Source organism: Schistocerca piceifrons, chromosome 9 (genome assembly GCF_021461385.2).
Source record: "Schistocerca piceifrons isolate TAMUIC-IGC-003096 chromosome 9, iqSchPice1.1, whole genome shotgun sequence".
NCBI lineage: Eukaryota > Metazoa > Arthropoda > Insecta > Orthoptera > Acrididae > Schistocerca > Schistocerca piceifrons.
In genome coordinates, this window is record NC_060146.1 from 32,825,597 (window position 1) to 32,837,964 (window position 12,368).

A 12,368-nucleotide genomic window follows, 5' to 3' on the forward strand; every position below is an offset into this window, starting at 1 on the left:
GACCGCCAGAAATCACTTCCGTTTTACTTGATGACTTTCTGTCAATTTCTACAAAGTACAAATGCAAAAGTATGGAATCGATCTGAAATCCTTTCTCAATAGTACTCAACACTTCATGCGATTAAGAGCTAGTTGTGTTTCACAAGAGCGATGTTTTCTAAATCCATGTTGACTGTGTGTCAATAGAATGTTTTCTTCAAGGTAATTCATATGTCCTCCCATCATGAACCATGGACCTTGCCGTTGGTGGGGAGGCTTGCGTGCCTCAGCGATACAGATAGCCGTACCGTAGGTGCAACCACAACGGAGGGGTATCTGTTGAGAGGCCAGACAAACGTGTGGTTCCTGAAGAGGGGCAGCAGCCTTTTCAGTAGCTGCAGGGGCAACACTCCGGATGATTGACTGATCTGGCCTTGTAACACTAACCAAAACGGCCTTGCTGTGCTGGTACTGCGAACGGCTGAAAGCTAGGGGAAACTACAGCCGTAATTTTTCCCGAGGGCATGCAGCTTTACTGTATGGTTAAATGATGATGGCATCCCCTTGAGTAAAATATTCTGGAGGTAAAATAGTCCCCCATTTGGATCTCCAGGCGAGGACTACTCAGGAGGATGTCGTTATCAGGAGAAAGAAAACTGGCGTTCTGCGGATCGGAGCGTGGAATGTCAGGCCCCTTAATCGGTCAGGTAGGTTAGAAAACTTAAAAAGGGAAATGCATAGGTTAAAGTTAGATATAGTGGGAATTAGTGAAGTTCGGTGGCAGGAGGAACAAGACTTTTGGTCAGGTGAATACAGGGTTATAAATACAAAATCAAATAGGGGTAATACAGGAGTAGGTTTAATAATGAATAAAAAAATAGGAGTGAGGATAAGCTACTACAAACAGCATAGTGAACGCATTATTGTGGCAAAGATAGACACGAAGCCCACACCTACGACAGTAGTACAAGTTTATAGCTCTGCAGATGACGAAGAAATTGAAGAAATGTATGATGAAATAAAAGAAATTATTCAGATAGTGAAGGGAGACGAAAATTTAATAGTCATGGGTGATTGGAATTCGGTAGTAGGAAAAGGGAGAGAAGGAAACATAGTAGGTGAATACGGATTGGGGGGAAAGAAATGAAAGAGGAAGCCGTATGGTAGAATTTTGCACAGAGCATAACGTAATCATAGCCAACACTTGGTTCAAGAATCATAAAAGAAGGTTGTACACATGGAAGAATCCTAGAAATACTAGAAGGTATATGCCGGCCGGAGTGGCCGAGCGGTTAAAGGCTCTACAGTCTGGAACCGCACGACCGCTACGGTCGCAGGTTCGAATCCTGCCTCGGGCATGGATGTGTGTGATGTCCTTAGGTTAGTTAGGTTTAAGTAGTTCTAAGTTCTAGGGGACTTATGACCACAGCAGTTGAGTCCCATAGTGCTCAGAGCCATTTGAACTAGAAGGTATCAGATAGATTATATAATGGTAAGACAGAGATTTAGGAACCAGGTATTAAATTGTAAGACATTTTCCAGGGGCAGATGTGAACTCTGACCACAATCTATTGGTTATGAGCTGTAGATTAAAACTGAAGAAACTGCAAAAAGGTGGGAATTTAAGGAGATGGGACCTGGACAAACTGATTAAACCAGAGGTTGTACAGAGTTTCAGGGAGAGCATAAGGGAAAAATTGTCACAAATGGGGGGAAAGAAATACAGTAGAAGAAGAATGGGTAGCTCTGAGGGATGAAGTAGTGAACGCAGCAGAGGATCAAGTAGGTAAAAAGACGAGGGCTAGTAGAAATCCTTGGGTAACAGAAGAAATATTGAATTTAATTGATGAAAGGAGAAAATATAAAAATGCAGTAAATGAAGCAGGCAAAAAGGAATACAAACGTCTCAAAAATGAGATCGACAGGAAGTGCAAAATGTCTAAGCAGGGATGGCTAGAGGACAAATGTAAGGATGTAGAGGCTTGTCTCACTAGAGGTAAGATAGATACTGCCTACAGGAAAATTAAAGAGATAGGAGAACCACTTGTATGAATATCAAGAGCTCAGGTGGAAACCCAGTTCTAAGCAAAGAAGGGAAAGCAGAAAGGTGGAAGGAGTATATAGAAGGTCTATACAAGGGCGACGTACTTGAGGACAATATTCTGGCAATGGAAGAGAATGTAGATGAAGACGAAATGGGAGATACAATACTGCATGAAGAGTTTGACAGAGCGCTGAAAGACCTGAGTCGAAACAATGCCCCAAGAGTAGACAACATTCCATTAGAACTACTGACGGCCTCGGGAGAGCCAGCCCTGACAAAACTCTACCATCTGGTGAGCAAGATGTATGAGACAGGCGAAATACCCTCAGACTTCAAGAAGAATATAATAATTCCAATCCCAAAGAAAGCAGGTGTTGACAGATGTGAAAATTACCGGCAATCAGTTTAATAAGCCACAGCTGCAAAATACTAACACGAATTCTTTACAGACGAATGGAAAAACTGGTAGAAGGCAACCTTGGGGAAGATCAGCTTGGATTCCGTAGAAATATTGGAACACGTGAGGCAATACTGACCTTACGACTTATCTTAGAAGAAAGATTAAGGAAAGGCATACCTACGTTTCTGGCATTTGTAGACTTAGAGAAAGCTTTTGACAATGTTGACTGGAATATTCTCTTTCAAATTCTAAAGGTGGCAGGGGTAAAATACAGGGAGTGAAAGGGTATTTACAAATTGTACAGAAACAAGAAAGCAGTTATAAGATTCGAGGGACATGAAAGGGAAGCACTGGTTGGGAAAGGAGTGAGACAGGGTTGTAGCCTGTCCCCGATGTTATTCAATCTGTATATTGAGCAAGCAGTAAAGGAAACAAAAGAAAAATTCGGAGTAGGTATTAAACTCCATGGAGAAGAAATAAAAACTTTGAGGTTCGCCGATGACATTGTAATTCTGTCAGAGACAGCAAAGGACTTGGAAGAGCAGTTGAATGGAATGGACAGTGTCTTGAAAGGAGGATATAAGATGAACATCAACAAAAGCAAAACGAGGATAATGGAATGTAGTTGAATTAAATCAGATGATGCTGAGGGTATTAGATTAGGAAATGAGACACTTAAAGTAGTAAAGGAGTTTAGCTATTTGGGGAGGAAAATAACTGATGATGGTCGAAGTAGAGAGGATATAAAATGTAGACTGGCAATGGCAAGAAAAGCGTTTTTGAAGAAGAGAAATTTGTTAACTTCGAGTATAGATTTAAGTGCCAGGAAGTCGTTTCTGAAAGTATTTGTATGGAGTGTTGCCATGTATGGAAGTGAAACATGGACGATAAATAGTTTGGACAAGAAGAAAATAGAAGCTTTCAAAATGTGGTGCAACAGAAGAATGCCGAAGATTAGATGGGTAGATCACATAACTAATGAGGGGTATTGAATAGAATTGGGGAGAAGAGGAGTTTGTGGCACAACTTGACAAGAAGAAGGGATCAGTTGGTAGGACATGTTCTGAGGCATCAAGGAATCACAAATTTAGCATTGGAGGGCACCGTGGAGGGTAAAAATCGTAGTGGGAGACCAAGAGATGAATACACTAAGCAGATTCAGAAGGACGTAGGTTGCAATAAGTACTGGGAGATGAAGCAGCTTGCACAGGATAGAGTAGCATGGAGAGCTGCATCAAACCAGTCTCAGGACTGAAGACCACAACAACAATTCATATGTTCCAAAATCCTTCATTTAATAAATAAGTCATTTTTCTGAATTCTGCACTCTCATCTGCATTAAATCGAAGATATTCTTTAACAACAAGTATTAAAATCTTTTCGTCTATTTTGGCTCGTTTGGATGAAGGCACTGGTCTTGGTGCAAATCTAATAATCTTTGTTTGTCCACCACTAGAGATTGGTCGAACTCGTTCATTCCCGTGAACTACTTCATTCATTTCACTCTTTGCGGTGAAGCGTTCAAATGTAGTAGTCATTCATGAAGTACGGAAGCCTGGCGAAGTTGCCCAGTTCGCCGCTCAGCCGCGGCTACGCTCGCTTCGCCTCGTTCGTACAATAAAGCTTCGTAATACTTCATAATTTTACCAACAGATGGCCGAACTATGGCGTAACGTGCACGCCCAGATCTTACGTGATCTGGGGTGCACGCAACGTTTTACGCTCTTACAGCATCTGGGTTAACTTAAATAGAGCATGGTCGAAGGGGACAAAGGAAAGATAAACACTGAAGCATGTCACATAAAAGAAGGTTTTACATTTAATCTTGCTCGACATTTTCTCATGAAGCGCCCAAAAAACTCTTTATCTGCCAAGACATGTCTGCTTGTGTCTGTATATGTGTGGATGGATATGTGTGTGTGTGCGGGTGTATACCCGTCCTTTTTTCCCCCTAAGGTAAGTCTTTCCGCTCCCGGGATTGGAATGACTCCTTACCCTCTCCCTTAAAACCCACATCCTTTCGTCTTCCCCTCTCCTTCCCTCTTTCCTGAATGAGGCAACAGTTTGTGGCGAAAGCTTGAATTTTGTGTGTATGTTTGTGTTTGTTTGTGTGTCTATCGACGTGCCAGCGCATTCGTTTGGTAAGTCACATCATCTTGGTTTTTAGATATATTTTTCCCATGTGGAATGTTTCCCTCTAAACAAAGATGATGTGACTTACCGAACGAAAGCACTGGCAGGTCGATAGACACACAAACAAACACAATCATACACACAAAATTCTAGCTTTCGCAACCAACGGTTGCTTCGTCAGGAAAGCAACCAAACCATTGGTTGCGAAAGCTAGAATTTTGTGTGTATGTTTATGTTTGTTTGTGTGTCTATCGACCTGCCAGCACTTTTGTTCGGTAAGTCACATCATCTTTGTTTTTAGATATATTTTTCCCACGTGGAATGTTTCCCTCTATTATATATATAAATATATAATAATATAAGAAAAATGATCCTAATCCTACTCCTAATGATCCAACTCCCCAGGACACTATCCAAATTGAACCCTGCCTGGAACAGTTCCGTCCTCCGTCGCAGTGGGACCCACCTCCTCTTCCTCAAAATCACCCTCTCCAAACCTTCCAGGAATTTCTGACTTCCAGCCTTGCATCTCAATCCTTATTAAAAAACCTTAATCCTACTCCCAACATCACCACTGCTGAAGCCCAGGCTATCCGTGATCTGAAGGCTGACCGATCCATCGTCATTCTTCCGGCGGACAAGGGTTCCACGACTGTGGTACTTGATCGTCGGGAGTATGTGGCTGAGGGACTGCGTCAGCTTTCAGACAACACCACATACAAAGTTTGCCAAGGTAATCCCATTCCCGATGTCCAGGTGGAGCTTCAAGGAATCCTCAGACCCTTAGCCCCCCTGCAAAACCTTTCACCTGACTCCATCAACCTCCTGACCCCACCGACACCCCGCACCCCTACCTTCTACCTTCTTCCTAAAATTCACAAACCCAATCATCCCGGCCGCCCCATTGTAGCTGGTTACCAAGCCGCCACAGAACGTATCTCTGCCTACGTAGATCAACACCTTCAACCCATTACATTCAGTCTCTCATCCTTCATCAAAGACACCAACCACTTTCTCGAACGCCTGGAATCCTTACCCAATCTATTACCCCCGGAAACCATCCTTGTAACCATTGATGCCACTTCCTTATACACAAATATTCCGCACATCCAGGGCCTCGCTGCGATGGAGCACTTCCTTTCACGCCGATCACCTGCCACCCTACCTAAAACCTCTTTCCTCATTACTTTAGCCAGCTTCATCCTGACCCACAACTTCTTCACTTTTGAAGGCCAGACATACCAACAATTAAAGGAAACAGCCATGGGTACCAGGATGGCCCCCTCATACGCCAATCTATTCATGGGTCACTTAGAGGAAGCCTTCTTGGTTACCCAGGCCTGCCAACCCAAAGTTTGGTACAGATTTATTGATGACATCTTCATGATCTGGACTCACAGTGAAGAAGAACTCTAGAATTTCCTCTCCAACCTCAACTCCTTTGGTTCCATCAGATTCACCTGGTCCTACTCCAAATCCCACGCCACTTTCCTTGACGTTGACCTCCATCTGTCCAATGGCCAGCTTCACACGTCTGTCCACATCAAACCCACCAACAAGCAACAGTACCTCCATTATGACAGCTGCCACCCATTCCACATCAAACGGTCCCTTCCCTACAGCCTAGGTCTTCATGGCAAACGAATCTGCTCCAGTCCGGAATCCCTGAACCATTACACCAACAACCTGACAACAGCTTTCACATCCCGTAACTACCCTCCCGACCTGGTACAGAAGCAAATAACCAGAGCCACTTCCTCATCCTCTCAAACCCAGAACCTCCCACAGAAGAACCACAAAAGTGCCCCACTTGTGACAGGATACTTTCCGGGACTGGATCAGACTCTGAATGTGGCTCTCCAGCAGGGATACGACTTCCTCAAATCCTGCCCTGAAATGAGATCCGTCCTTCATGAAATCCTCCCCACTCCACCAAGAGTGTCTTTCCGCCGTCCACCTAACCTTTGTAACCTGTTAGTTCATCCCTATGAAATCCCCAAACCAACTTCCCTACCCTCTGGCTCTTATCCTTGTATCTGCCCCCGGTGTAAAACCTGTCCCATGCACCCTCCCACCACCACCTACTCCAGTCCTGTAACCCGAAAGGTGTACACGATCAAAGGCAGAGCCACGTGTGAAAGCACCCACGTGATTTACCAACTGACCTGCCTACACTGTGAAGCTTTCTACGTGGGAATGACCAGCAACAAACTGTCCATTCGCATGAATGGACACAGGCAGACAGTGTTTGTTGGTAATGAGGATCATCCTGTGGCTAAACATGCCTTGGTGCACGGCCGGCACATCTTGGCACAGTGTTACACCGTCCGGGTCATCTGGATACTTCCCACCAACACCAACTTATCCGAACTCCGGAGATGGGAACTTGCTCTTCAATATATCCTCTCTTCCCGTTACCCACCAGGCCTGAATCTCTGCTAATTTCTAGTTGCCGCCACTCATGCCTCACCTGTCATTCAACGACATCTTTGCCTCTGCACTTCTGCCTCGACTGACATCTCTGCCCAAACTCTTTGTCTTCAAATACGTCTGCTTGTGTCTGTATATGTGTGGATGGATATGTGTGTGTGTGTGCGAGTGTATACCCATCCTTTTTTCCCCCTAAGGTAAGTATTACCGCTCCTGGGATCGGAATGACTCCTTACGCTCTCCCTTAAAACCCACATCCTTTCATCTTTCCCTCTCCTTCCCTCTTTCCTGATGAGGCAACAGTTTGTTGCGAAAGCTTGAATTTTGTGTGTATGTTTGTGTTTGTTTGTGTGTCTGTCGACCTGCCAGCGCTTTAGTTTTGTAAGTCACATCATCTTTGTTTTATATATATATATATATATATATATATATATATATATATATATATATATATATATATATATAAACAAAGATGATGTGCGTATATATATATATATATATATATATATATATATATATATATATATATATATATAAAAAAACAAAGATGATGTGAAAACAAAGATGATGTGACTTACCAAACGAAAGCGCTGGCAGGTCGATAGACACACAAACAAACACAAACATACACACAAAATTCAAGCTTTCGCAACCAGCGGTTGCTTTGTCAGGAAAGAGGGAAGGAGAGGGAAAGACGAAAGAATGTAGGTTTTAAGGGAGAGTGTAAGGAGTCATTCCAATCCCGGGAGCAGAAAGACTTACCTTAGGGGGAAAAAAGGACAGGTATACACTCGCACACACATATGGGTGTGTGTGCGAGTGTATACCTATATAAAATAGAAAGAAACATTCCACATGGGAAAAATATATTAAAAACAAAGATTCCACGACTTACCAAATGGGAAAGCGCTGGTAGATGGACACAATAAAAAAACACACAAACACACACACAAAATTTCAAGCTTTCGCAACCAACGGTTGCTTCGTCAGGAAAGAGGGAAGGAGAGGGAAAGACGAAAGGATATGGGTTTTAAGGGAGAGGGTAAGGAGTCATTCCAATCCTGGGAGTGGAAAGACTTACCTTAGGGGGAAAAAAGGACGGGTATACACTCGCACACACACACGTGGGGAGTGTTTTTTATTGTGTCTATCTACCAGCGCTTTCTCGTTTGGTAAGTCACAGCAATATTGAAATGTCTGCTTGTGTCTGTGTATGTGTGGATGGATACTCCTTACTCTCTCCCTTAAAACCCACATCCTTTCGTCTTTCCCTCTCCTTCCCTCTTTCCTGGCGAAGCAACCGTTGGTTGCAAAAGCTTGAAATTTTGTGTGTGTTTTTCTACTGTGTCTATCTACCAGCGCTTTCCCGTTTGGTAAGTCATGGAATTTTTGTTTTTAATATATGTATATATATAGAGTGAACAATACTCTACACAATACAAATGGGCATAGTAGACTACACATCACATTGCATTGAAATAGCATGTACAACTTTGATTAATTACATTAATGTATGAGAAAGACTTTTTACATGATATTTAGATATAACACATAATAATTCCAACACTTTTGTACATATTATTCATTTAGACCATAGCTACAGTAAGATAAAAATTACCATTGGCACAGAGTACATAAATATAATTGTTTTGTATGAAGCTATTCCAGGTATTTGATTACACTATAATAGCAGTTGGTCATTAAAAATTGCTTCTTTAAATGAAGACAATTTTTTTATTTCTTTTATCTTTACCAGTAGTTTGTTATACAATCTACTTACTTGTATGTTTGTTTGTTTCTGCGCCAAAGCCTTGTTAACTCTTTTAATATGAATGTCATTGCAATTTCTTGTGTTGTAAGTATGTAGATCCGAGTTGGATTGGAAATTGTCAATATTTCTTTCTACATTAATTACGCTTTTTTGTATATGGAGGCACAGTAGGGGTAGAATATTTAGCTGTTGAAATAATTGCTTTGAAAGAGTTAGCCTTGAACTGTTGGTAATTATTCTAACAAGCTTGTTTTTGTAGAGTGAAGATGGTTTTGAGATTTTTCTTACTATGACTCCAGAAGGTAAGGCCATAGGTAATAGCAGAATGTATATAAGCAAAGTAAACAGTTATGCTACATCCCCTACAACATACAAAGCTAATAACACGTAATGCAAAGCAAGCAGAGCTTAACTAATGAGAGAGATACAGGATGTGGGATTCCCAGTCTAAATTTTCATCTATATGTACACCTAAGAATTTTGTGGTAGCAACTCTCACAGTTTCTTTATTTTGTATTCTGAGATCCAGATCAGAGTGTGACTTTGTTTTCCTGTAATGGATATAATTAGCTTTAGAGATATTTATGGTTAATTTGTTCATTTCAAACCAATTTTGCAAATATTCTATAACTCTGGTCGCCGATGTTGGCAATACCTGGTTTATGTCAGTTAGTACAATGTTTGTGTCATTCGCAAACAGGATTATGTGAGTAACATTTACTGGAATCTTGATATCATTTATGTAAAGAAGAAATAGGAGAGGTCCTAGAACACTCCCCTGCGGTACCCCAACTGGCACACACTGAATATCCGATCTGTAAACAATACTTTGGTTTTTACTGTTTGTTGATGCAATTTCAGTTATCTGTTTCCTATTATGGAGATATGACTGAAACCACTTTTTTGCCACTCCTCATATACCAACATATTCTAATTGGCTAGCAGGATATCATGTTGGACAGTATCAAATGCTCCTGATAAGTCCAAGTTTATTCCTATTGTACTGTTGTTCCTATCTAGCCCTGTTACATTGTTGTCAATGAATTGGGTGATGGCTGACTCTGTACTCATACCTTTGACAAGCCGTGTTGGTTTACAGGCAATACATTGAATTTCTCGAGGTTATTTGTAATTCTGTTTTTCATGACTGTCTCTATTACTTTCGAAAATACTGATAATAAAGCTATTGGTCTATAGTTTCCCATTTCATGTATATTGCCCTTTTTATACAATGGTTTTATTTTTGCATATTTTAATCGTTGCGGAGACTCCTTTTGACAATGATATGTTTATGACGTGTGAGAGTGGTTCTCATATGACACTAGCACATCTCGTCATGACTGAACAACGGACCTCGTCAATCCCTGAGGACATTTTATTCATCATTGTTTTCATTATTCGATTAACTTCCAATTTGTTCATGGGAGGTAGCAATATTGAATTAACACTTTGTTCTCCTGGGATTGATGTTCTACTACTCCTAGAATAATTTTTGCTCAGATTGATTGGACTATTTATGAAGTAGTCATTAACGAAATCTGCTAAAGTAAGATTTCTGACTAAGCGCACCTTGATCATCTTTTAAAACAAAGTCATCTAGATTTCTAACATTTTTGCTTTGGGCCTATTTCTTTTTTTCCTACATTCCACATAACTTTCGATTTGTTTGCTGACCCAGCAATTGCACTGTCATTGTGCATTGTCTTGACTTTTTTGATCACCTTCCTGTAAATTTTCTTATATGTCTTAACAAAATCTGTGAATTGTTCATCTTTGATGTCTTTTTTGAGTTGACTGATATGTTTTAGTGTTTGACTAGATACTCTAATAGCAGGTGTTACCCACTGGCTTGTGTTCTTAGGTATGAAATTGATCTTTGTGAGCTTTTTTGGAAAACACATCTCAAATAGGGACATGAATGTCCTAGAAAAAGCATTGAAAGATACCTCGGTTGTTGTTTGTGCAAAGACATCTTCCCAGGTTTCATTAGCTAACAACTGGATGAAAGTATTCACTTTTTCTCTATAGAAGTGCGTTTTGCATTCCCACTTATATTTTACTGCCTTGGGAACAGAGGAATTTATGTATGCTAATAGTGTATTGTGATCCGAAAGACCTAAGTTTATTTTTAGTGCCTCAGTGATACCATTATCCATATTTGTGAAAATATTGTCTAAAAGAGAAGTGACAGTTCTGTTATCATGGTGGCATCTGTAAAGAGTGGTTTCATGTGAAAGCTGCTTAGTATACTCAAAAGCTGTCTTTTTTCATCACTTTCAATTAACAGGTTAATATTAAAATCCCCACATAACAATAATTTCACTTTGTTACTATAAAAAGTGTGTAATGCTGCTTCTATTTTTTTGAAGAATATGTTTTAGTCACCCAGTGGTGATCTATATATTGTTATGACAACTAGTTTTTCACTCTTCTCCTCAGTTTTTAACTCTATGGAACATGATTCAAAATGTTTTTTCTGTATTTTGATGGTCTAATTCTGTTTTCACTTTGAACTGCGGTCCTACTCTAGAGTAAATGCATACCCCACCAGTATTAAAAACACTTCGGCAATAATGTGATGCTAAATTAAAGTTGCTTGTATTTATGAGACTTAATTCACTAGCCTTGCACCAGTATTCAGATAAACAAATACAAGAGACATCAAGATTGTTTAAAGCTATTTCTAAATCTAGTACTTTGTTTTTGAGGCACTAAATATTCTGACATTTTATCCTGACTGGTTTGCAAGTATTTTTTCTTTTGTCATTACCTAGTAATGTGCTGCTTTTTCATAGTAGTTGTCACTTATCTGCAAATTTTCTTGCTGGTTTGTCACAATCTTTTCCTTTTCTTTGTTTGAAGCCATAAAAAATCCTTATTTAATGATGTAGATGTACCTTGTCTTTGCTCCTCCTGAAGCAGTGTGTTGTTGCTGCAACTGCTGTTCATGATTTTGTTGCTGCAGCTACTGTTGTTGTTGGTTTAGTTGCTGCTGCTGCTTCTGTTATTGTTAGTTCTGTTGCTACTGTTACTGTTGTTGTTGGTTCTGTTGCTGCTGCTGTTGCTGCTGCTGCTGCTGCTTCTGCGGCCAGAGGTGGTGGTGGTGGTAGTGGTTGTGGTGGTGGTACTGACAGGATTCTTCGTCCGGTTGCTGCCTTTGATTCTTTTATTGGCACTGTTTCTGTTGATGGTGGATCTGTTGTTGTAGTATCTGTTGGTTTTGCTGTTGTTTCTGCCAATGGTTTTGTTGCTGTTACTGATGGTGGTTTGACCATTTGTGATAATTTTACTGCTGCTACTGGTGATGATTTTGATGTTGCTGTTGCTTCTGTTATTGTTGTTACTTGTGATGAACCTGCTTTTATTGATTTTTGTGATAATACTGTTACTGTTGTTGATGGTGCTGCAGATGTTTGATGGTGCCTTTTTATTTCATCCAATACTTTTTGTGCTACAATTTTCTTCCCTAGGCCATTCAAATGAAGGCCATGAGAAGTGTGGAATCTCTGACCAATGCCACTAATATCAACAACACAAACATTTCAGAATTGACTGCATATACTGGAAAAACTCTCATTAGCAGTACTAAACTCTTTGTTCACACAAGACCA

At 40.5% G+C, this 12,368-nt stretch overlaps 1 protein-coding gene across 1 annotated transcript in view; it reads left to right on the plus strand.

Annotated features, from left to right (window-relative positions):
* Positions 1-12,368, plus strand: part of LOC124716668 (cilia- and flagella-associated protein 58-like) — a 300,831-nt gene that overhangs the window by 60,552 nt on the left and 227,911 nt on the right. The window contains exon 2 of the mRNA XM_047243206.1: positions 11,723-12,168. Within this exon, the coding sequence (XP_047099162.1) occupies positions 11,723-12,168 (446 nt within the window). The remainder of the gene's footprint in view (positions 1-11,722; positions 12,169-12,368) is intronic.